Source organism: Echiichthys vipera (assembly GCF_963691815.1).
Source record: "Echiichthys vipera genome assembly, chromosome: 18".
Lineage (NCBI taxonomy): Eukaryota > Metazoa > Chordata > Actinopteri > Perciformes > Trachinidae > Echiichthys > Echiichthys vipera.
In genome coordinates this window covers 26158622-26186145 of record NC_139843.1, presented here as the reverse complement: position 1 = coordinate 26186145, position 27524 = coordinate 26158622, and the positions used below count along the sequence as shown (strand labels likewise).

The 27524-nt window shown below is 42.3% G+C and overlaps 1 protein-coding gene across 1 annotated transcript in view; it reads left to right on the top strand.

Moving 5' to 3' along the window:
• Positions 1-1518: 1518 nt before the first annotated feature.
• Positions 1519-27524, top strand: part of LOC310961091 (1-phosphatidylinositol 4,5-bisphosphate phosphodiesterase delta-3-A-like) — a 47507-nt gene continuing 21501 nt past the window's right edge. Inside the window, exons 1-3 of the mRNA XM_083933051.1 lie at positions 1519-1649; positions 24411-24466; positions 25798-25909. Of these exons, the coding sequence (XP_083789177.1) occupies positions 1559-1649; positions 24411-24466; positions 25798-25909 (259 nt within the window). The 5' untranslated portion in view covers positions 1519-1558. The remainder of the gene's footprint in view (positions 1650-24410; positions 24467-25797; positions 25910-27524) is intronic.

Below are 27524 nucleotides of genomic sequence, written 5' to 3'. Positions count from 1 at the left end.
ATGCCACAACAGAAAATAGATTCAGTCAAAGCTGTAGAAATAAACAGAAACATTCCTGACCAAAATATTCCATTTTAATTCACTAATGATTTATCTTATTTAAGAGACATCACTGTGAAATACATTTCTGATGGACTCATGGTTGCACCAATGGGGGGCATAATGCAGAGCAACTTCATCCCTTGAGTTGTTTGTGCTTTGTCGTCTCTCAGGTCTCTGCTGATGGTGGTGGTGCCTGCTGCCGTGGTCCTGTGTGACGCTTTCTGCTGCTATTATCACTATTAGTCATATGTACTGTTATTAGTTTAGAAATTATAACATTTGTGGACATAAAAACATCATCAGTAATAGGCCTATATCTCACTGTATCTCAGCTGTTATCACCACGACTCATCATTGATCATATTTACCACCATAATTATTATCATTGTCATATTCTATCACCTTAGCTGTGCTTATTTCTACTATTCTGCTGTATTAACACATAAGTCATATTCACATTACTATAGACATTATTATAGTTACTGTTACTTCAGTGGTTGTTTGCATCTCTGGGACTGTCTCTCTGACTTTCTCTCTCTGTCTGTCTTTGTGTCTGTCCTTGTCTCTCTCTGTCCATCTGTCTGTCTTTTATCTCTTTCTCTCTCCTTTTCTTCCTCCCCAACCGGTGCAGACAGATGTCCTTCCTCATAGAGCTGGGTCTGTCTGACGTTCCTGCCTGTTATAGGGAAGGTTTTTGTTGCCATCGTACTCTATGGAGGAATTGTTGGGTCTCTGTAAATCATAAATAAGTCATAGAGTGTGGTCTCTGTTAAGTGTCCTGAGATAACTTTTGTTATGATATGGCACTATAAATAAAATGAAATCGAATTGAATTGAATTTCTGGGGGACATACAGCATATGGGCTATGTAAATAGTAGACTAAAGTATGCCATGAATCATAGAAGATTCAAATACCATAAAGCTCATTATTTCCATGGACACAGGAAAGTCAGATACATCCATGACAACAGCTAATCCCTTCTACTGAGGACCATGGACTACTTGATTGCTAAAAGCTAAGTCGACCAGACCGTGAGTTAAGTGTGTCGGGTTATAATAAGATGTATAATACGTTACTACATCCCTATCATTAGACTGTAATGATAATAACGAATAGTGTTTTTTCCTACAAAAAACGAGTTGCGTGTGTAAAGCTTTGTGTAAGTCTATTGTTGATAAGTGTGTGGTAAATGGCATCCAAAGTTCACACGACAGCCACAGACAGACTTTTATTTTGAAGTCCCGTCAGGAAGCCTGTGTCTGCGGTGCTGCCTGACGCCTGTCTGGTTCATGCCGCTCTGTGTTTATAAATCCACTTTGAATGACATCAGCAGGGTGAAGGCTTGGCCAAGCTCCTCCGGAATAAAAGCAGGAGGTGCGACCTCCTCCTGCAGGATCCGGAGCTGAGGCACTCCACTGTTTATCTGTGCCCCGAGAAACAACACAGCACCCGCACACAGGGCAGCCAAGGGACGGAGGGAGACGGAGCGGAGGGAGAGGCAGCCTCCTCGCGTTATGTTAGGCAACAGAAAGAAAGCTGGTCCGGTGAAGGAGAATGGAGCCGGGACGTCCGAGTCTAAGGCCATCGATCCTCTGAGGAACCTGGGTGAGTGTTTGTGTCACAGCTCCTGCAGTCTAGATGTCCTCATGATCTGGGGCTTCTGAGTGAGTGTAGCCACCGTTATCTCCCCGCCCCCCTCACTGGAATGAGGACTTGTTATTTCATATCAGCCCGGAGCTGGAAATAGGCAGAAGGGTCCGTTTAAAGCTGGTGGAGATGCTACATTCAACAGTGAACACTAAAATAATTTTTTTTTAATTATACAGAGCCTATGTTGACCTGAACATATTGCAAATCAAGTATATTCACTGAGCCCTCTTTGCTTTTTAGTACACATAACATTAAGACATATCTGCCAATTGAATTCCATGATCAGAAGCTGAACAGTCGACACAGGGGTAGGGGAGACCAGGGGCAGGTGTAACATCTTGAATATCTCCATTCAGAAAGAAGCTAGGGGGGTTTATCATAGCACATGCTCACTTAGTTTGTTTTCCTGCTATTTTAGGTAGGTCCAAATGGATCTTTACCTCACATGTATTTTTGGATACTGTCCTGAGATCAAATGTAAAGGAATCCAAAAAAGTATTATTAGAATCACTGTTTTATAAGCTAATAATATAAATGTCTAAAACCTGAACCTAACAATCAGGTTTGTCAGCAGGTGAACCCATGGCTGGGGATACTGGGACAGTTATGTTTCAAACACATACACATAAACACATAAACATAAACTGGAATTTAAGTGCTAGGTTCAACTTCTTGGAGGATGTATGTTACCAGGAGGTTAAATTGGGATTTGTTATGTGATTTCAGGGTTGCCATCGGTGCATGTGTGTGTGCATAGGCTACAAAATCTGATTGGTATCATTTGACAAACTGCAAATAAAATATAACAAGGTGAGATGAGTTTGCTACCAAATATTGGAGGCAACCTGCTGCAAACGATCTTGTGTAAAAGTGAAAGTATCATTTTGTAAAGCGAAACGAAAAGCGAAATTATACTATAGCAGTGTTTTGTGTTTTGATGTATTGTGATAATCGTAAGTGTCCCCAGTCTCCCCTAGGCTATGTTTAAACCTAAATCTGTGCTATAAATCACCATGTAGGCCGACAGACTAAAGATTTGCACCATCTATCTTTAAAAGGCTATAATACAGTTAACAGCTGCAGCAAATTATTTTTTTTTACAAATAAGAAGTAGGCCTAAATAAATCAATCTGGAATCCAAATCTGAACTTCTCAGTTGTTAATCAGATTTGATTCTGGTCGATAAAATGTCAAATTATTGTGGAAAAATGCTGAGGTGATGTCTTGTTTTCTCTGTACAACTGTTCGAAATCCATAGGTATGGAATTAAAAATGATATTAAAGAGAGAAAATCAGCAAGTCTTTATGTTAGGGAAGCTGAGTATAGTGAATATTTGGCAATTTTGTTTTATAAACGACTAATAAAAGTACAAAAAGTGAAATTGATTAATTGTAAGATGTAGTACAGATAGTGGCTGTAAATTGTGAAAAATGCATGGATGATTAATTTCATGAAATTAGTGCTTACATTGATGAAGCTCAGCATACTTCTGTTTCTGACCTGATTATAACATTTAGTATAAGTTGGAACCCTACCACACATGACTGGATGATGGATCAGTGGGGCCAGTGCCCCCGGGGCCTTGGACTGCCTGGGGCCCCTGGGGTTTAAAGTGTTATCGGACCATAGGGCCCTGCTGTGAGTTGACCAGTAGGGCCCCCAGACCCCTTGGTACGTACATGGAGCACAACACCTGGGTCCATTGGAGAATACAGTGTGTGCTTAAAATGAAAGGCTCTTGGAGAGTACTGCACAAGCGTCAACACACCATTCAGGATCAGGAGAGGGGCTGTCTTCCTAAAGACTTGTGCCCAGGGGCCTCATAGGACATTGATCTAGACCCGATTTCTTAGTATCAGAACCAGAATCAGAATCAGATATACTTTAATAATCCCAGGATGAAATTGTTTTTGTTTCAAACTCCAGCTATTCCAACAACATATTTAACAACAACAATATTATACAGACAACATATGTTTGTAAAAACAGAAATATAAAACAGTATATAACTATATATATATATATACAATATCAAAATTACAATGGTTATATAGAGTATACAGATCAAAAGTACCATAAAAATGTGCAAAGAACAGATTGTTTATGATTTAGTCCATATTACAGAGAGGGGGTGACGGACTCTCCTAGGGATGTGTTGTATAGTTTAATGACCACAGGCAGGAAAGATTTCCTGTGGCGCTCTGTGGTGCATCTGGGTGCAAGGAGTCTTCTGTTAAAGGTGCTCCTCTGCTGGGCCAGTGTGTCGTAGAGAGGGTGGGAGACATTGTCCAGGATAGACCGGAGCCTGGACAGCATCCTCCTCTCTGCCACGGTCGTCAGGGTGTCCAGCTCCTCCCCCACGACATCACCGGCCCTCCTGATCAGTTTGTTCAGTCTGTTGGTGTCTGCGCCCTTCAACCCACATAAATACCATACATCAGATATACAGTATTTACCCAATAGTATCATAAAAACGTACTTCACTTCTAACTGTAGTCCACAGGCTCAAATGTGTGGCTTCAATAGTCTTCAGCTCTGGACTTAAAAATGTAGCATCAATAGTCCAGGTTTCTAGGAATACCTTGTCAATGTGATGGAGGAGTGCACAGTGCATGTAGGGGGCGTGGCCTCAATACCCCTGTAGTAAGCAGTGTGCTATGTGCATGTGATTGAGGAATAGCAAGATATTCTCAAGTGTACTTTCATGAAATCTGGTTGTTTTAGTCAAGATTATTATGCAACCCTACTCACAACACATGAGAAGTTATGATCAATAAACTTTTCATCAGTCACTAAATCCAAAAGGGGAGGATGCAGCCCTCAGTCTGAGTGGTGTGTCCTGGTGACCTAACATGACTCCTTCAGATGGATTGATGCTCATTGTCTCTGCGCATCTATATGGGAACTCTGGTTTGGAGATCTTTTGGGAAGGGGTGAAAATACTGGTGCTGATTGGATAAACCATCCCCAACATACGGGCCAAATCAACCAATCAGATCACTGAAGCGTATGACGTACTAACAGCGTGGAGGCAAAGCTCAGAAAGGAAACAACATGTGGGTAAAGGATATTTTCCGTTTGTGTAACGTGAATTTACGGATCAAAGGCCCAATTTCAGGAGCCCGGTCCATATTCAACAGAAGGATCCAGAGAAAAAAGAGTTAGTGAGTGGCTTGCTCCACAGCTGTTCATCTCATCTGTGGCAGCCTCCATGTTGTTTACACTCAACAGTCTCTTCTCGTGTCGTCACATTTCAAGCTGCCTCAAAACCAACGCTGATTCGGTCAAACTTCTCCAAATTTTCTCCGCCGCACGTTACCAGACTGATCTAGAATAGAATAGAAATACGTTATTGATCCCAAGCTGGGAAATTGAAGTGCAACAGCAGCATTACTCACAGACACATCAAAACAGTAATATAAAAATACAATATAAAAGATACTTAAAAACTAAATAAAAAAACAAAGCGAGTAATATACAATGGAGCTCGCAAGATCAGGATGCTCTCACAAGGCTAGTAGTGACCTGTAAGTGCTTGCAGATCCTGGGAGATAGCATCGTTCTGCACCCTCAGCCATGATCATTAAACAGACTCATGAGCATCTGTGGCACATGACATGGCTGTGTGTGTGTATCTGCGTGTGTGTGTGCGTGTGCGTGTGTGTGCGTGCATGCGTGCATGTGTGTGTGTATGTGTGTGTGGTAGAAATCCCTTACAGGCTGCACAGTGCAGCTTGTAGGACGTGCTGTGTTTGTCCAGACTGATTTTAAACTTTGGTGTGCCACACAGGGAAAAAGTAAACATTTAGCAGCTGCTTAAGCAAAGTTTCTTCACAAGCAGAGGACATATTTAGGTAACAGGTTTCCATGTGCTAGCCAGAGCCTTCACTGCTGTCCTCCTCATGCTGTGTGAGGGTGGGTCGCTATGTTAATGTTAGTAAAACATGCAGCTGTGAATCTTCATCTTCTTCATCATAGCTGCACTCCCCTGCCCTGAGTACCGTAGTATAAGTTTTGTGTGTTTTCTCCTAATATATTTATGTACAGTAAGCAATTGTTGTCATTCATGTAATAAGTAGTAATGTTATTAGTAAAATTGAACGGCCAGGGTGAGATAGATAGATAGTAATAATCTGTAAGATCTTCATTTAAATAGATATGTGATAAGTCATTATGTGTCATTGAATGAGAGAAAACAATGTTGACTGAGCCCATGGCCTGCTGATGAAAGCCCTTCATCTGCAGTGTTATGGTGTTATATTTTTGGACGTGAGGGGACGCCCTGCCTCCCAGCAGTGGACGCTCGACTAGCATTGATTAAATTCTCTTCAATAAGCACTGACACAGGCACCACCCTCCATCATGGCAGCGCGTTTGTAAACTTTCTCTTGTATTACAGAAATAGTTAGCTGAAAAGAGCCATGCAGCCGCTGAATCTGTCTTGTTTTAGATCAAAATGGTTCATTTAAAAGGGGGTTTTGAGCGGCAGCTAGTCACCCTGGACTCCCATGATTTGCATAAAGTAGCCTGGACTAGAGTTGTTACGATTCCGATACCAGTATCAGAAATATGAATCTGTTTACTGGTTTGCCCCATTAGCTCTGACACGGCTCTTCTTAAACTTGAATTAATCAGTTTAATAATTCTTAGTAGTTCTTGTTAACAACAATAATTATACCTTTATTTATTGAGTTAAGTTGCTGTTGCACTTCTGTTTATACTGTTCTATTTAAAAAATAAATGGCTTCCATTTGCTGTATTCATTCATGTTTTACAAAGGGTTTAACCTGAGTCAGGCCTTACAGCAATGGTGATCAGATCACAGTCATGCAGGTGTAGTAAGATCTTTTTCTTTTTTTTATCACACTGGTATCAGTATCTGTATTTGGTATCGGCCGATACCCACAGCAGGAGTATCAAAATCTGTATGGGGAGGGAAAGATCATCTCTGTTCTGGACCTCAGCTTTATGCAAATGAGGAGTGGGCAACTTTATGCCCCATCTCTGGAAACTTAATAACCCTACTCTGGCCAGATGAATTTGGTTCCGTCTTGACTCCAGCTCCACTCAACCATCTGGGATCGCTCCATAGGAAAGTGATTGGTCGAGCCAATCAGGACCGCCGGGCGGGGTTTTATAGATGTGACGTAGCAGAGAAACAACTTTGGCGGTTCGCATCGAAGCAGACATCAACATGGATGCTGTTTCATCTGTGTTGTCCAATCTAGAGAATTTGTCTTTTTTAAAAGAACACCAGAGAACGGCTCTGAAGGCTTTTGTTGGTGGAAACCATGTCGCCTGTTCTGTTTGGCTTTTTCCCTGCATCACTCTCATCAGAGTCACAGGTTGGTTTCGATGTGAGTGGTTGAAGTAGCACGTCAATAAAGATGATGGACAAGTGGTTTATCCAATCATATGCAAGGATTTTTGATAAGACCCAGCCTCCTGGAATCGCTTCCCAGTCGAGAGATCCCAGATGGATGAGTGAAGCAAGGAGGAACCAAATTCATCTGGAGAGAGTCGGGTTAGAAACTCACCACCACACTACAACAATGCATTGCAAAGCTGCTTACATAGACATTAAAAACCTGATTATATTCGAGTTAAGTGTGTAGATACGGTTCATATGTTAGAAACACATATACAGACTGATCTGATCAGACAGTGTAGATATGGTTTATATGTTTAAAACACATAAACAGACTGATCTGATCAGTCAGTGTAGATACGGTTCATATGTTTAAAACACATATACAGACTAATCTGATCACTCAGTGTAGATACGGTTCATATGTTTAAAACACATATACAGTGTGAGAAAACTCGGTCGTGAGTCGATCGACTTAATAAAGTGAGATGGAGCAGTGCCGTATGTTGTCGGGCGGGGATGGGGCTCTTTTAGACTGCGAGACCCCCACGCAGTGGACCGGTTTGGGGGGTTACTTTACCTCCGTGAGTACCGTAGGCTACACCGCGGCTAACGCAAGACACCTGCAGCACCGCTCTCTGCTAAATAATATTGTTGCATCTCGTGGACTCAATAACGTGTAACGTCTCGTCTCGTGAGCTGTGTGTTCTCCTCACACCCCTTATTCTGAATGTATGGTATATTTTTAGTATTGTACTGTCATGACAGTGATGGTGCCATCGGTTTACCTTCTATGTTGCATCTTCAAAAGAGCACAATAAAAATGTGACACTGAATTTGACACAGCACATTATAATTTCTGCTTCTATTATTGATTTACGGTGTTTAAATCAAAAAATAAAAAGTTAGTTTGGAGCCCTAATGTAAACAGCGTTCTCGGATTATTATTAATTGTCTGCTTTTGACCCAGAACTAAAATAAACCAGGAAAATATGGCACCGAAAACAACATGAAAAAAACAACAACAATAGAGCGTTACCTTTAAACTGAGAGAGGACTTTGCCATGGCAACTAACACCACTACCAAGAAGAGCCGTTTCTGTCATAATTCTGTCCAAAAGTCGACCATTTGTGACTCTGACAAAGGTGAAGGTGAAAAAAAAGCTGTATTCAGTCCAGCTGTATGTTGGTGGAGCTCCACCTACTATACTGGAGGAAGAGTTACTACGTCATTTTCCTATTCAACCCCTGCTCATGTATACGAGGGGAACTTCAATAATCTGATCATTCCCTAAACCGGGGTACGGCCATTTTCGGGTTACTGATGTGCATGGAAACGCAGTGAGTGTATTGGAAGTGGGGAAGTGATGGTCCTTGCAATGCTCCAACTTCTGAAAATCTGCCCTGCACTCCATCCCAAAATCTGCACATGCTCTGTTACCAACTAGATGTCTATGTACCATAAAGGTAATATTAATTCATTTTATTTATATAGCGCTTTTTTGTGACCCAAAGACGCTTACAATGACATGAAAACAAAAAGCAAAAACAAGAGAGGGGTAATGACAGTGAGGGCGGGACAAGCAAAAGACAGCACAAAAGTAAACGGAAGCAATAATGGAATGGAATAATATTAATAACAGCACAGACAGAGACACAGAGCAGGTACAAAGACAGTTACAAGTAGGGGCATGGTGGCGAAGAGGGATTGGAGAATGTAGGTGGTGGCAGCTGTGGAGAGCAGACGGGAAAGACGAGGAGTGAAGCCAGGGGTGAAGGTGGTTAGGGGTAGGGGAGGTCAAAAGTTTGGGCAAAGAGGAAGGTTTTTAGGCAGATTTGAATATGGGGAGTGAGGGAGAGTCGGGAACAAGGTTGGGGGAGAGAGTTCCAAAGTCAGGGTGCTGCTTTGGAGAAGGATGAGGAGTATTTTGAAATTAATGCATTTCATTTCTTATCCTAGTTTTCAGCCAGCTGATTAGCCAACAGGATAACAATCACTAGCAATGATTTAGCTGTGGCTGGGGGAAATACAGAAATGAACCATGTCGACCATTGTGTTCAGACGGCCACGCTGTCTGTTCAACCAAGTGTTCGGCTGCGATGCTTTAATGTAGCTGTCATATGATGCATCACTTAACCCGAAAACCTCCCAGAGTTAGAGGCGTCTGCCTGCAGACACAAGAACAACACCAGCAACACCACTGAGCCTCTAAGGGCGCACTCCCATCGTCCATCCGTACCGTGCCCCGTGCTTTAGGGTACTTGTCCCCTCCTCCCTCTCCCCCCGCGGCCCAGGCCCGTTTGTACTCACACTACCTGGGCCTCGGCGAATGCTTCTTGCTGCCTAACGTCATCACGGCGTAACACATCACACGCATTGATGACGTCATGGCGATGCGTCACTTTGTTTAAAAATCTTTCCATTGACCTCAGAGTTTTTGTGCGTCTTGTCGACTGTTTTTGAATATTTTCATCTGACCAAATCTGCAGTAAACACTCCTCCGCATCATACCAACGTTAACCTTTTCGCTGCCATTGTTTTAAATGTCCGCCCATGGTCCGTCCTTCTTTTTTCTATGTCCGAACAAGCGCACTTAAAATGACGTCAGAACCGTTGTAGGCCTCGTGCTCGTGCCTGTACACGTGTGCACGCTTGTGCTTGTACATGTGCAAACGTGCTTTACAAAAGCCCACCTGGTTGCACTCACACTGGTCAAATTAACTAGTCGGATGGACAGTGTGAGTGCGCCCTAAATTTCAGAGAAAAGACTGTTAATCCTCAGACACAGCCTTTACATTTAGATGTAGAGCAGCACCGCTTGTCCATCTGGGAGTTATCCCTTTACAACACCCAGTACATTTAGACTCAGAACTAGGGTCGTATAAAAGGCTTGTTAATACCATAAATGAATCTTATCAATTATATTCCTCTATTAATCAACAATGTCTAAAAACACAACTAAAACACAAAATGATATCTTAAAAAAGCCTGACCTACAGTATATATCGTTTGGCCAATATTCACATCACAGACAGTATCGGTATCCTTCAGTATTGACGTGTGTTTTCTGATATGCGCAGATATGGAAACCTTTTTACAGAACATAAAATGCAGAAAAGAATGCTTGTGGTGATTTAGAAATGGTGTCATATAGCTATTTATTCTTTTTATTTTTTATTTATATTATACATGATGTTTATTGTGCTTTTTATTTTATTTAAATGTATTCTTTATTCTCCTCTGGGTTAATGTCTATACTTGGTGGATAGTGTAATAAATTCTATTTGTAGTGTTTTGTAAATCAATGTTAAATATTCTTTAATAAAGTTATTAGATCTAGAAAGCATCCTTTTGGGCTTCATTGCAGTCCTCTCGAAAAGTGGAAATTTATTAAAAGCTATGTCATAAAATATCTGTTCTATGAATTCAATATTAATCATCAGTCACAGCTGCCCTGCAGTTTGGAAAACCCCCTGGGGCCTGTTTCACAAAGCAGGTTTAGTGAAAACTCTGAGTCTGTTAACCCCGAAATGAGGGAAACTTTGAGTTTTCCGTTTCACAAAGACCTCTCGGTCAGTTACCATGGTAACATGCTCTCTGAAACTAACCTGGTCGGGACCAGGTTTTTCTCAGAAAACCGTGAGTTTCTCTCTGTCTCCTCCCTCTTTCAGCCGCACACGGTGTTTGATTTCCTAATTCATTCAGTCAGCACGCGAGTTTTGGCGTAGTATAGTTCTGTCGTCTGTTTTTTCAGAAAATCATTGCAAAAATGAGACATTAGAAGTTATATTAGGTGGCGACTATTTCACTACCATGGCATGTCCTTTTGATAATGATCCCGTGGAGGAAGGTGCAGAATTACTGCACAGAGAATTAAGTATTCGTCGGGAGATGATTATCAAACTATTGATTATAGATGTTCTTGCATTTCCAGGCAATTGTCTTTTTGAGCGGTACCGTTTCATATCTCAGCGGATATTGTGTGTTGCGCTGCGTTTTTTTGCAAAAGGGAGTTTTTTTTATACAATGTATAAAAATTAGGGATGTCCAATAATATCGGCCCACCGATATTATCGGCCGATATTGAGTTAAAAATGTAATATCGGGAATTATCGGTATCGGGTTTTTACAACCGATGTTAGTTCTGTAGGCTTCAGCATTTCCGAGTGTACCTGAATGCAACACGGGCCGTAGGCTTCAGCATTTCCGAGTGTACCTGAATGCAACATGGGCCGTTTACAGGCGCGTGCTTGATGACGTGTAACAACAACACGCTTCACTCGTAGGTTGCTAACCGTGGCTAACAAGCTTCAGCTCTCCCGGTGCATGAGATGTCCGTGGTTTGGAAGTATTTCCAAGTGTCATCTACTAACAGTATATGTGCGCTTTGCAATGACTGCAAGGCGTTTTGGTTATGAGAGGAGGAAGCAAGGCGTCTTCCTTTAATACATCACATTTGATCATCCACCTCAAGAAGATTCATGCGGAGTTAAACGCTACATCTGTGCAGCAAAGTGATGAAAAGAAGCAACAGCCGACACCGAGAAACAGACTTTTTCTATCGTTCAGGATGCCGGATTCACCAAACGTGTGGAGTTCCTCGAGCCCCGTTATGTCTGTTTAACGCCCAGTCGCAAGTATTTCTCAGACCAGTGCTTACCCGAACTGTACAGCGTTGTTTACCGTCACGTCGAGAAGCTAATTTCTGGTGCTGTATCCATTAGATCCAATACAGGTTAGCATGTTGAGCTTGACTGCTGATTTATTGATTGTATTATTTGTCAAGTTACGGCCGGTTACTCAGTCTGGAAAAAGAAAACTAAGTTTGTTTACTACTCTGGACTGAAGATATGCATCTTCCTTGTTGTGATGTTGTCTGTAGTGTTGTTTGAGGCAAAATATTCTCTCTAAAAACACAAACAATTAAATGAATGGCACTTTTTTCAATAACTTATTTTGTACAGACTGTGTTTACATTTGAAAAGCCGTGTTGCATCTATGTATGAATCCAGTGGGGCATCACAATAAAATTAGGCATAATGTGTTAATTCCATAATAGGTGATATGTGATGAATTTTGGTGTAAAAAGGCTGCATATATCGGTATCAGGTGATATCGATATCGGGTGATATCGGTATCGGAAATTAAGGGTTGGACAATATCGGATATCGGATATCGGCAGAAAAGCCAATATCGAGCATCCCTAATAAAAATCATTCAGTAGGCCTTCATTAGAAGTTATATTAGGTGGTGAATATTTCCACTACCCTGGCATGTCCTTTTGATAACGATCCCGTGGATGAAGGTGGCGCATTACCGCAAAGAGAATTAAATATTCGTCGGGAGATGATTATCAGACCGCGCATAGACGTCCTTAATATACTGCAGCCATAATTACAAAATTAATGAAATGGATCTTTTGAGCAAGTTGAATGTATTTGACTTAGCGTTTCCTAAATATAATTCCAGCTTTTCTTGCAATTCATAGGTTCAAAAGTGTGTGCTTTTAGTTGGGATACCGGTATATAAACTACTCCTATAGGTGGAAACAACAGCCTTCTGATCCAGAATATCACCTATAATGCTAGGGGGTGCATTTCACGGCAGGGGTGCTGAATACGCACAACACCGTTTCATGTCACAGTCCATCATTGACATACACAGCCTCATCGTCCTTACATTTCCAACATTAACAACCAAAGTCATGCTCTCACATCCCAGCAGATATTGTGTGTTGAGCTGCGTTTTTTTGCAAATGGGAGTTTTTTATACAACATATAAAACAGCCACTTACGGTAATATTTACTTTACCATGTAAAACATGCTCAAAATGAGGCGTCACCATGAGATTGCCGATGTTTTACCTGTTTGAACAATGTTTTTATGTTTCATCTTAAGCTGCTGCCAAGTGCGCTTCTCCCCCGCGGGGTTGCACTTAAATGAAATAAACTACTCACTCAAGCAGTTCCCCCTGTGGTATTACTGTGATTGCAACAGGACTACATTTAAACTTATGCACTGACCCGAGCCGCAATGTTTTCCCGCACCGTCTCCCTCTCTTTTGCTGCTGCAGCGGTGTAAACCTGCTCAAACTCTCCGTATGAGCGCATTAATATTTCCAATTCCAGTTGTAGCGTAGCCCTTCGCTTCCCCGTTGCCATGGTGACTCGTCGAATCAGGGCTCCATTGATGCTGTCTTTTTTACTTGTGGTGCACGCGCTTAACTCCAGGTCAAACTACTCTGAGTTGATCAACCTAACGCAAATCTGCTGTTCTGAAACCGAAAACTCAGAGTTTTCTATCTCAGAGTAGATCAACTCAGAGTTCAGGGTTAGACTCAGAGTTTTTTGAACCTGCTTTGTGAAACAGGTCCCTGGTCTCCACTAACGTGTGGGCCGGTGCATGGTTTGTTTGCTCTTCGTGGCTTTCATTCATCAGCAGCCCACTGTGCTCTGGGTGTTTGCAGTGGACTGTGATCTGTGGATCAAAGACTGTTGAAGTCTTGTAATCCACTGTGGAACAGTACAGAACAAACAACGCTTTGCAAAGATTTCCCATTTCCAAAGGTGTTAATCCTATAATCTAGGTCTCTGCATCGAATATATTTACCTACCAAGGCATCCAAGTTCTGCCAGGATTCAAAGAGTGATATGTTCTCATCTAACTGCAAAAAAGAAAGTTGATTTTGACCACAGCCATGGCATTATGGGCTAAAACAAACAAACAAACCAAAGATAGGTACCGATGTAGCAGTAGTTAATATATGATTTGTAACATTATTTACAAATCCACCCTCTCATTTTTGTATGATTATCTCTTTAAGCAGCTCGTCATTCATTTATTTGTGTGACAAAAAAATAATGCAAAACTAATGAATGCAGGGCGGCAGGTGGAACAGTGGTTAGAGCAGGCCTCGAGGCCACGGCCTGTGACCCTTTGCTGCATGTCTCTCCCTCTCTCTCACCCCATTTTCTGTCTGTCCTTTATAATAAAGGCTTTAAAACTGCCAAGAAAAATCTTTAAATCTTTTAATCTTTACTAGTGAATGCAAAATGAGTCAATGACCTTTATTGAGGAGGTCATTGAAGTGTCAGCCAATTAATTAAGGCACTGACAGAGCACTAATTATCTCTCAGAGCTGCGTCTGACTGTGAGGGCCTTTACTGTTTGTGTGTGTGTGTGTGTGTGTGTGTGTGTGTGTGTGTGTGTGTGTGTGTGTGTGTGTGTGTGTGTGTGTGTGTGTGTGTGTGTGTGTGGGTCCTGAGGAAACGGCAGTTTGTGAAGAGTTGGGATGAGGACAGGTTGCAACGGCAGGTTGCCTCCAATCTTGGGAAGCAGCCCAGAAACCCCCACATAATAAATCCCAATTTAACCTGACAGTGACCGAAAGAATGTGTGGAATGTAAGTTATCGCAAGTCTCCTGTGAAGAGAGGCTTAAAATGGTCATACTGGGCCCTGTGGCTGTGTTATCATTTGGTGTGTGTGTGTGTGTGTGTGTGTGTGTGTGTGTGTGTGTGTGTGTGTGTGTGTGTGTGTGTGTGTGTGTGTGTGTGTGTGTGTGTGTGTGTGTGTGTGTGTGTGTGTGTGTGTGTGTGACAGGATCTGGGAGCAGCAGTGGGCCCCAGAGATGCGGTGTGCAGGTCCACCATGCAGTGGACACGCCCTGGCACCCATCAACCACTGACCCAGCTATGGGCAAATAGCCCCACTGCCTTATGGGATAGTCTTTCGAGACAAAGGCTAAGGGAGCACACCCCAACAGAAAAGCGTGTGCTGGCAGGTGCGCAACAGAAGGGTCAATAAAGACCTCGGACGACCCTCAGCCTGACTAGGGGAGCAAACCCCGAAGACAAACCTGCACCTGGGGACAGGCACAGGCGGAGTCCAACTGACCGGACCACCGGCAGCCCCCTGCAGCTCCTGCCAGACGAAGGTCGTCATGGGTTCTCTCATGCCACTGGAGGTTAATCTGGTAGGAGTGAAGATGGTGGGAGTGAGGTCTGTGCACCCTCACCCTCACCTTAATCCTCACCTACGCGCAAGCTTTCTTGCCCCCCCCCCCTTCCCCCTCCCTATCCCCTCCCCCAAAAAAGTCCTGTGGCGTTGTGGAATGGCGGTGGGTACAGGCCAAGGATGTGGTTGGGAGTGTCTAGCCAAACCATGCACGCAGGCGGCAATGGAGTGATGGTCGTTAGGACTGTGGGATGGAGCAGCGCATCCTTTCGGCAGCTTCCTGCTGATGACGTGGCGCATTCCCCTGGCTAAGGAACGATTCGCCACCCTCATCAGTGCATATGCACCAACTCTTGATGCCGATCACAACACCAAAGAGGATTTCTACCGAGCTCTTGATGCCATCCTACAGAAAACCCCGGCTACGGACAGGCTCATACTCATGGGAGATTTCAATGCTAGAGTGGGCACAGAGCACCTGGTATGGAATAAGGTTCTTGGCCAGCATGGAGTGGGGAAAATGCACCACAACGGGTTCAGACTCCTCTCCCTCTGTGCAGAGCACCAGCTGGTCATCACCAACACCATCTTCCAGATGAAGAACAAGCTCAAGACCACCTGGCAACACCCCCGCTCAAAACATTGGCATCTCCTTGACTACGTGATTGTCCGTCAAAAGGACAGAAGAGATGTCCTCATCACCCGTGTCATGCGTGGAGCCGAGTGCTCGACTGACCACCTCATGGTCAGATCCAAACTCCTCATGAGCATTCAACCCCGTGGCCCGAGGGCAGCTCCACACAAGAGACTCAACCGCACAGCTCTCAACAGCCCCACCACCACAGACAATCTGCGACAGCTCCTTGCTGAAAACCTCGACAACATCCCGGAGGAATCAGCGCAGGTGTCTTTTGGCCACAGCTGCTTCCATACAGACAGAGCCAGTGTTGTGGAGGATGTCTGTATAGGGCGTGTGGGGGCGGGAGTGGTGAGATGGGACATGACCTTGGTCTTTTGAGTGTTAACCTGTAGGCCAAAGGATTGATACAGACTGGATATTGTGTTGAGGGCATGTTGCATAGAGTCTGGGCTGTGAGCTATGATGCCATAAAAGCCTTGTACGGCCCCAGGAAGGTTGTTTTTTGTTTGTTACAGCCTGTTGACATCCATGTCTTTCAGCACTTTCTGAAGAGATTAAATGTGTATCTCAGAGCCTTGGGGTAGCTCAAGTTTAGAGTTGTACTCCATAAGAACTGAGAGATCTTGTTTCTATCTTTGGCAGTAAGATGTAACTGCAGGTGAGCCTGTTCTTTCAGAGCCTCCATCTTGTCACATTCACAGTCACTATGTGTGTTGACTTTTTTTTATTATTGTTTGCTCTTTTGTAAACTTTATTGAAACACATTTACCTCTCTACTTCAAGTCTGTCCCCTATATGTTCCCCTCTTAAATCCATACACAGACGTGTTCCTATTATAATTACTTCAAGCCTGAATCAGAAGTTGAGGTTCCCGATTTCCAATTACATGTTAACGCGGCAACTGTTGGTGACGATCTGGGCCGACAGACCAACGGCTGTCAGCAAAGTCACTAACATAGAGGCTTATTTCCATTTAGAGCCATAGACACGGATATTGGAATACTCAGCAAAAAGGCAAGAAGATCACCATTGTCAACTCACTATTTGATAAAAAGTAACCTAAAAGACAATTAAATAGATGAAAATCTTACGAGTACAACATTAAAGTGTAGGTCAGCCTTGGAAGGACTGCACATTGTCACATCTCTCAGCTCTCCCTCTCATTTATGACGCAGACATCGTCAGGCAGATCTCTGGGCTCTGCTCCATCTGGTTGGTTAGTAGTGTGAACTAGAAGGTAGTATTCTTCATTCCTTGTCATAACGGAACCCAGTCAGCAGAAAAGAACGCTGACAATGTATCCTTCTGCAAACCACAGATACGTTGAATCGCAACATATCTGAACCAAACACATTGCCTCAAACCTTTTTAGTTGCATTAACACAATATACACACACATGTCTTGCACAACTTAAACCATTTATTTAGTTGAATGCTGAACATTCAAAAGTAAAAACATTAAATTAAATTGGAGCCAGGAGTGCTTTTTCTTGACCCTGCTCCTGGAGAGCCACTGCCGTGGAGTAGGGAGAAACCTTAAACATGCAGGGCAGTAGCTCTCCAGGAGCAGGGTTGGAGAACGTTATAAAGTTTTGGTGGGCAATGACTATTTTTGATCACTCTGATGATTTTTTTTTAATCAGTTGTTTGGTGATGTCATCACAAACCTTGTTTGTTCAACCCCCAGTCCATAAAGTAAATATCCACTTTACTTATTAGACAAGGAGAAGAAAAACAAAAGCAACAACAACAACAACAACAACAAAAAACTCACATTTAAGAAGCTGCAAACATATTTCTACAAAATTCCACAAGAAATTTTAACTGTGGGCCTGACTTTTACCGGTTCTGACTTGGTGCACATCCCAATGCTAATGGCACAAGTAGTAATAGCAGAAGTTGGATAGTAGTAGTAGTAGTAATTAAGGCTGTAGTAGTAATTAAAGTTGTACTGTGAGATTTGCATCTATTTAATTTTCTTTTAGGTTCCTCTCTATCACAGGGTGAGTTCAAAGAGTGGGGACTGATAATATGACCCACTAATGAAAACACTTGTTGCCTTTTTGCTGAGTATTCACATCTGTGTGTCTGTGGCGACATTCCCTCCATAGATGGAAATGCTCCGCCATGTTAGTGTCTCTGCTGACAGTGAGTGGTCTGTCGGCCCAGATAGTTTCTAACAGTTATGCTGCGTTCACTTGTAATCGTAAATCAGGGACTTCCAACTTCTGAGTCAGGCTTGTAGTAAGGGCAGAAGTGTAATAGGAATGTGTGTGTGTGTGTGTGTGTGTGTGTGTGTGTGTGTGTGTGTGTGTGTGTGTGTGTGTGTGTGTGTGTGTGTGTGTGTGTGTGTGTGTGTGTGTGTGTGTGTGTGTGTGTGTGTGTGTGTGTATGTGGTTGTGTTTGTGTGTGGATTTAAGAGGGGAACATATAGGGGACGGACCGGAAGTAGGGAGGTGAATGGGTTTTAATAAAGTTTACAAAAGAGCAAAAAGTACAGTACAGCATCATACAAGGTTCACTCCAATGTATCTGAGAGAGAAGGAAGACAGAGTCCGAAGAAAAAGAGACACAGAACTAATCGAACTGAAGAAGGGCAAATAATCAAGAAGCATAGTGACCATGAACGTGACAGGATGGAGGCTCTGACAGAACAGGCTCACCTGAAGTTACATCTTACTGCCACAGAGGCTGCTAGAATCAAGATCTCTCAGTTCGTAAGGAGTACAACTTTAAGGCTGTAATAGTTGTAGTTAGCACTGTAGCAGTAGCTTTAATAGTAGTAGTAGTAGTTAGGACACATCATCATGAAAACATCATCACATTTAAACGGTGGTCATTTCAAAACTGTAAAAGATAGCAAAAGCTGATCAAAAAACAATAGTCGGAATGCCTTAATGCATTTCCACAATTAGCTCGGGCAATAATAGACTGTGTGCTTCCAAGCCCACAGAATAATGGTCATCTTTACTTGAAAATGTAGGCTTACGTACATGATTAATCAATTACTGCTTAGTTTAGTAACGCTTGTTTTTTACATGACTAACATCAAATCTATACATTTATAAACTCAAATAAAAACAAAACATTAAACTATTATTAGACTTATTGTGCACCCTGGTCTTCAGGACTTACATTTATGTACTGATATAAAGTAAACTCAAAGAAAATGAGTCAGTGGAACAAACTGGAATTATATTATCAGACCTTGAAATACTCCAAAACTTTAGTGCACTCAAAACAACTGAGTTACTACGTCAACAATTCATTTTTGAGTCAGGTTAAATTCTTCAACTGTTTTCCAAGTTTAAGTTATGTTAACATACTTTTTCACTAAGATATACTGTTAGGTTTTACAGTGTAAAGTCTGTTCTCATTCCCTGCTGGGCTCATTCTATGCCAATGAAAACACAATTATTTTTAGGTTCAGGGGATTATACACTCATGAACACATAATTTGGAATATTACATTCTATTATTTCTGCCAATAGATCACTATAAATCCTTCACACCATGAATCTTTAAGACAAGAATTTCAGTACCATCTGGCAAAATGACCAATGTGTATCTGACTGACTTCAGGTCAGGCATACACATGAGAAATCACATAGTATTACTGTTTTCTGTATATATTAGTGCAGCAGGGTGGTGTGTGTGTGTGTGTGTGTGTGTGTGTGTGTGTGTGTGTGTGTGTGTGTGTGTGTGTGTGTGTGTGTGTGTGTGTGTGTGTGTGTGTGTGTGTGTGTGTGTGTGTGTGTGTGTGTGTGTGTGTGTGTGTATGTGTGTGTGTGTGTGTGTGTAAGTGAACATCACTACATCGCAGACATCCTCTTTGGTTCTATGCACCAGCCTGTACCATTAGTCACACACACATGATTTCATCCCTCTGTTCTGTGGTGGAGGGCAGTGTCTATCCCATTAAAGAGGTCAGTCTGTTTAAGTGACACCTACTCCCCTCACACAGCCACACACCTAGTGAATTTCTCCCACTGCTGCGGCCTGCTCTCCTCATTTACAGTAGCTCACTGCTGTACACGGGGGAGTGTGTGCACGTGTTTACCCAGTATCAAGACGCCTTTGTGAGTGGAGTGACCCAGCCCTACCCAAACTACAGTGAAACTTCTGTTTCAGCTGCTGAGTCTGCTTACTCAGCTCAGGACTCAGCAGTATCTGTGGAGGAGAGCTTAAAGGCAAAGACACAGCTCTTTTTTTGCAATGGAAATAGTCATTTTGCTAGAAAATGTAATCAGATAGTACGGCCATTAGAAAAACATACACAACACAAACAAGGTACATAACATACATTCAAATAAAAAAAAGAAAATTGTCACTTTTTATATACACACACACACACACACACACACACACACACACACACACACACACACACACACACACACACACACACACACACACACACACACACACACACACACACACACACACACACACACCGAATGATAACACAGCCACAGGGCCCAGTATGACCATTTTAAGCCTCTCTTCACAGGAGACTTGCGATAACTTACATTCCACACATTCTTTCGGTCACTGTCAGGTTAAATTGGGATTTATTATGTGGGGGTTTCTGGGCTGCTTCCCAAGATTGGAGGCAACCTGCCGTTGCAACCTGTCCTCATCCCAACTCTTCACAAACTGCCGTTTCTTCAGGACCCTTTAGCATCACTTGTCAATGCCCTGGGCAGCCCTGTGACACTCCACTACAGACCCTGCTTAACTGATGAGTGAAAGAATAAGATTGCTGTTGGGGTTCAAATAGTGTTTGTCACTTAACTACAGCGATGCAGGGGACATGAACAGGTGAAAGTCCAGTGTTTGTTGACCTCTACAACCCCTAGCCTCCCCCTTACATGAGGTCTGGTGCTCTTAGTCCTGGAGCACTTCCTCTGAGCGTCTAATATCAGCACAGCCTGGTTTACAGTTGCAAGCTCAGTGCCAAACGCAGAGACCTGTGACAAAACGGCGGTATTTCATGCCCTGGTGATGAGAACAGGCTGGCCACACACTATCTTGTGTCAAAGATACGGCATCGTTTTGTGAAAGTAAAACATTCTTTCAACAGAATATCAGAGCAACACCCATTCTGTTATTAAACCTGTCCGTTTCTGACCTTTTGCGCTCTACCTTGCCATCTGGGCTGTCTAAGTGACTGACAGGTGCACTGCGGTCACTTCTTGTTCTTTTTTTTTTATGTTTTATGGCAGGTGGCAACAGGCTTTAAGGGGCATTACCACCACCTAGACTGATGTAGACTCAAAGAAATCCATTGACGGAAAAAAATGAAACCCTGTGAAAATTCTGATGTTCACAAGTTCTTACATCACCTCATTTAGGGCTATGACTATGACAGGAGCAAAATAGACATTGTCACATCTGAGTTGACCTCATTCCAGTAACAAGTCAGAAAACCATTTTATTTTACATGCTGGGTGGACTCTAGACAGTTTAGCTGTTAGCAATACCAGTTGATAACACATTATTGTGTTATTTTCCACATACAAACACTGTAGGAACATTGTCACAGATTTTCAGAAAACTGACTGGATCTTGAAACAAGGATTGGTTTAATCTCAAAAAAACTTGGGCTCCGCAGTACCAAGTGACCTGAGTCTGATTTACCCCCTATGTGACCCATATCTGATTGGCTTTTGACAGTGTGAACAGCACAAGTCCCATTGAATCTGACATTTCCAATCAGAATCAGGCCACTTTTAAATGTGCTACTGAATCACATAGGTATCTGATTTTTTTTGAATGCGACCACAATCTGAACAGCTGGGTCTCATTTAATGACGTCATTCTGACCCGAGCTCCACTGTTTTGGAAATGAATGACAAATAAAGTTGAAAAAAAAAAATCAAAACAAACATGGAGGACAGCAGTGACGCAGGCAGCCAGTGGAGGGAGAGGGAAGTTTAGACCTCATTAGTATTTGGGTTGCCCCCAAACACTGTTTTTAAAATTAAACCATAATGTCCTACAATACGGGTTGCTGTTGTCATGTTCTGTTCTGTAACACGGTTGTGGCGTGACGTCATCAATGTATTAGGGATGCTCGATATTGGCTTTTCTGCCGATATCCGATATTCCGATATTGTCCAACCCTTAATTTCCGATACCGATATCACCCGATGCCGATATATGCAGTCTTTTTACACCAAAATTCATCACATATCACCTATTATGGAATTAACACATAATGCCTAATTTTATTGTGATGCCCCACTGGATGCATACATAAATGCAACACGGCTTTTCAAATGTAAACACAGTCTGTACAAAATAAGTTATTGAAAAAAGTGCCATTCATTTATTTGTTTGTGTTTTTAGAGAGAATATTTTGCCTCAAACAACACTACAGACAATATCAAAACCAGGAAGATGCATCTCTTCAGTCCAGAGTAGTAAACAAAAGTAGTTCTCTTTTTCCAGACTGAGTAACGACTGAGCCGTAACTTGGCAGATAATACAATCAATAAATTAGCAGTTAAGCTCAACATGCTAACCTGTATTGGATCTAATGGATACAGCACCAGAAATTACCTTCTCGACGTGACTGTAAACAATGCTGTACAATTCGGGTAAACACTGGTCTGAGAAATACTTGCGACGGGGCATGACATAACGGGGCTCGAGGAACTCCACACGTTTGGTGAATCCGGCATCCTGAACGATAGAAAAAGTCTGTTTCTCGGTGTCGGCTGTTGCTTCTTTTCATCACTTTGCTGCACAGATGTAGCTTATCACTCCGCATGATTCTTCTTGAGGTGGGTGATCAAATTTGATGTATTAAAGGAAGACGCCTTGTTTCTTCCTCTCATAACCGACGCCTTGCAGTCATTGCAAAGCGCACATTTACAGTTAGTAGGTGACACTTGGAAATACTTCCAAACCACGGACATCTCTTGCACCGGGTGAGCAAGCTTGTTAGCCACGGTTAGCAACCTATGAGTGAAGCGTGTTGTTTTTGTTATACGTCATCAAGCACGCGCCTGTAAACGTCCCGTGTTGCATTCACGTACACTCGGAAATGCTGAAGCCTACAGAACTAACATCAGTTGTAAAAACCTGATACCGATAATTCCCGATATTACATTTTTAACTCAATATCGGCCGATAAAATCGGTGGGCCGATATTATCGGACATCCCTAGACGTAATGTGAACAGCCAAACAAAAAAATCCGATTTGTGCAATAAATCGGAATTGTGCATTAAGACCTACAGTGTGAACGGAGCATTAGATAGGTACGTGGGAACAGACCAGACTTCAACCAAAACTGATACCGAACTGACAATGAACCCACACAGACTGATTACAGACAAGACACAGCTGGGGAGGGTAACACAGGTGGCACAAATCAGGAGAGGGGAGACAATCACAGACAGGAAGACAGGGCACAAGAGGAGAAAACTGCAAAATAAACCAGGAAACTGACCAAACAAACTAGAAACAAGACATACAGAACACAGAACCTGACACAGATAGAAGATGGACAGTACTGTATGTACAACTGATATATAGGGACACACAAAGACAGAAGGTCTTATAAACAATAACTAATGTTGATGCTGGTTGCTGCCATGTTGGATCGTGGGGTTGGGGTTGGTGAGGTTCTCCCCACACAGCAAAGCCTGGCTCTGTCAGAAAGTCAAAATATGCCTATGAACACAATGATAAAGTGGAAAAGTATTTGCTTCCACCATCTTTTGAAAGATATACAGTAACATGTTAATAAGTGTTTACATCTTACTCCAAAAAATAAAATTGCATTTTTAATGTTATTTTGTTATGCTAAGATAAACTAAATACACCCGGGCTCCAACTCCATTCTTAAGCAAACATGATATTGTGAGTGTGATATTGATCTTCTTATCTAACTCTCAGTAGGAAAGCCAGTAAGTGTATTTTCCAAAATGTTGAACTATTCCAAGATCATGAAAAATAACTCTGTGTGCAGCTTTAAGATGGTGGTTAAGATAATTAATCTGTTTCTACTCTTATAGCTTACTTGAGTTAAAAACATTTATTAAAAATGACCAAATCTGTCAGAATTAAAATCAGAAATTCATCATTATCTATATAAAATTATATGCTCAGTATTCAAGGCAGTGGCCCAGGATTGGACACCCCTGGTCTAAACAGTCTGAAATTCTGTAGATGCACATATAGCTTGCAAGTGAACAGATGTGTGTATTAAAAAAATCTCTTCTGGTTGAAATGTAGCCTGATTCAGCTGAAAGGCACATCTCATTTGTCATCTTTGTAAAATCTATCACAGGATATTGCTTTCATAACAGGAATTGCAAATTCCTCTCCTCTGTCCCAGCTCATCACCGTACAACCTATGTCTATCTCTCATTCCTCATCTTCTCTCTACTTTTTCCTTATGTTTTTCTGTATGTCTCTATCCGTACCTTTTTTTCTCTAGCCACACTCAACTGCAGCACCAACATGTCAGAATTACAGAGCGCCCATATGAGCCACTGCGGTCCAACAGATGTATATATATATATATATATATATATACACACTAACTTCTAATTCTGACTATGCTCTACTCTTCTATTTTCTCTTTCATCCTCCCTTTTCTTTCCACAGTCTTCTTTCAGTGCTACTGGGTTATTAGAGTTCTGTATATAATAACTGTCATCTTGTACAAAATCAAGTGAAGTTTTCAAGTCATCATATTTGTCTTTCTTCAACCATCTACTTGTCTATTTGTTTTCCAGGAGTGCAAGAGGATGAAGATGTGAAGCGGATGTTGCAGGGCTCCAGTATGATAAAGGTAAAGCTGTTAGTAATAATAAACAACCAACCCCAATTTACATGAACAGAATACAATGATTTGCAATCCTTTTCAACCTATGCTTAATTGAATACACTACAAACACAAGATATTTAATGTTCAAACTGATCAACTTTATTGTTTAATGAAAATATTCACTCATTTTGAATTTGATGACTGCAACATGTTCCAAAAAAGCTGGGACAAGGGCAACAAAAGACTGGGAAAGTGAGTGTCATGATTGGGTATAAAAGGAGCATCCCTGAAAGATTTAGTGGTTCACAAGCAAGGATGGAGCGAGGTTCAACACTTTGTGAACAACTCAGTGAACAAATAGTCCAACAGCTTCAGAACAACGTTTATCAGCGTTTCTCTACAGTCCATAAAATCATCACAAGATTCAGAGAATCTGGAGAAATCAGCAAGGCTGAAAACCAACATTGAATGACTGTGACCTTTGATCCCTCAGAGGGCTCTGCATTAAAAACCAACATCATTCTGTAAAGGATATTACCACTTGGGCTCAGGTACACTTCAGAAAACCCCTTTCAGTTAACACAGTTCCTCACTGCGTCTACAAGTGCAGTTAAAACTCTACCATGTAAAGTGAAATCTATATATCAACAACACTCAGAAACACCACCAGCTTCTCTGGGCCCGAGCTCATCTGAGATGTACTGACCCAAAGTGGAAAAATATGCTGTGGTCTGATAGTCCACATTTTCAATTGTTTTTGGAATCATGTACGTCGTGTCCTCTGGGCCAAAAGAGCATCCAGATTGTTATCAGAGCAAAGTTCAAAGCCATCATCTGTGATAGTATGGGGGCGTGTTAGTGCCCAGGGCATCATGGGTAAGTTGCACATGTGTGAAGGCCCCATTAATGCTGAAAGGTTCATACAAGTTTTGGAGCAACATTTGCTGCCATCCAAGCAACGTCTTTTTCAGGGACGTCCCTGCTTATTTCAGCAAGACAGTGACAGGACAAATTCTGCACGTGTTCCAACAGCGTGTAGGTACTAGACTGGCCTGCTGCAGTCAACACCCGTCTGCCAATGAAAATGTGGCCTTGTCCCAGCTTTTTTAGAACATGTTGCAGGTAACAAATTCAAAATGAGTGAATACTTTCATAAAACAATAAAGTTTATCAGTTTGAACATTAAATTTCTTGTCTTTGTAGTGTATTCAGTTGAATATAGGTTGATAAGGATTTGCAAATCATTGTATTCTGTTTTTGTTTATGTTTTACACAGAGTCTTTATTGGGGTTTGTACGAGCAGTTGTTAGTGATAAGTCAATGAGATTTTATGGATTCATTAATCATATGTAAAGGTCCGCTCACCTCGCTGGCAGAAGCGACGGACTCTGAAGTTGCTGGGAGATGGCGTCACTGTCTGGTGTCAGTCCCACAAAACCTCCAGCTGGGCCAAGGAACAACAATCCTGTAAGTGTGTGTGTGTGTGTGTGTGTGTGTGTGTGTGTGTGTGTGTGTGTGTGTGTGTGTGTGTGTGTGTGTGTGTGTGTGTGTGTGTGTGTGTGTGTGTGTGTGTGTGACGGAGACAATTTAAAAGACAAAATATTTTCTAGACTTTGTAAATCTGAGATGTCATTTTAGGATTTAGGAAAAAATGTAGCATAAAGCCTTTTGTGTCTCCCGAGGGAGCGGTGTGAAGTCTGATACAAGACCTCCAGTCATGTCACAAAGTAAAAAAGCATGATGCACCAGAATCTTTAATCAGACTGTTGGTGGTCAAGTTGCATTGTGGGTAATATAGATATCAGGTTTTCACAAGAAACAAAACATGTGTGGAAGAATAAAAAACAAATTAGATAAAATCCAATCATCAATGGCCTTTCCCGGACATTTTGATTGGGTGAGCTAGAGTAGGGCCATGGTAAAGGGAACCTGAATGAATGGTTTGGGTATGCATTACTAACCAATGAAGAGATGATTCATTATTTAATTCCTAAAATCATGTTAGCATCCATTGTATTGATATTTATCCAAGACCGTGTTGATACAACCTAGAACAGCACTAACATGCAGTTACCAAACTGTTCACTCTTTTCTATTCCACTTTAAGCTTACACAGTCATCGAGAAGCCTTGACTATTTGATTCATATTTTTAATCAAAAATATATCTAAATCTGAGGCCATGGCTCTCAGCAGGAAACCGGTGGATTGCTTTCTCCAGGTAGGGAATGAGTCCTTACCCCAAGTGAAGGAGTTCAAGTACCTCGTGATCATTTTCACGAGTGAGGGGATGATGGAGCGTGAGTTCGGCCGGAGAATCGGAGCAGCGGGGGCGGTGTTGCAGTCGCTCTACCGCACCGTTGTGACGAAAAGAGAGCTGAGCCGGAAGGCAAAGGCAATCTTTGGTCCTACCCTCACCTATGGTCATGAAAGCTGGGTCATGACCGAAAGAACGAGGTCGCGGGTACAAGCGCCCCAAATGCGTTTTCTCAGGAGGGTGGCTGGAGTCTCCCTTAGAGATAGGGTGAGAAGTTCAGCCATCCGTGAGGAACTCGGAGTAGAGCCGCTGCTTCTTTGCGTTGAAAGGAGCCAGTTGAGGTGGTTCGGGCATCTAGTAAGGATGCCCCCTGGGCGCCTTCCTAGGTAGGTGTTCCAGGCACGTCAAGCTGGGAGGAGGCCTTGGGGAAGACCCAGGACTAGGTGGAGAGATTATATCTCGACACTGGCCTGGGAACGCCTCAGTAATTATGTTCAGGGTAGGTTATACATTTGATCCATTTCCAGTTGAGTAAAGCCCTGATCACTTAACACTCATCACTTATTATTTATAGGAGTGCGCATGTGCAATAAGTTGCATACTGCCTGTTACTTCTCCGGTCTTTGAGTTCGATTTTTAAAACTTTCTTAACCTTTATTCTCTTTTGTTCCTCTACAATGAGGTTACTTTCAATTGTTTTAGTGTTTATTTTCGTGCTGTTTTTATCAATGCCGCTTCCTGCGGGACACGCTGTCTTTGTTTACTCCGGACAACAGCTGATCGCCCTAATACCGGCTGGTATAGTGTCCAGACCCGCTGAGATTCCA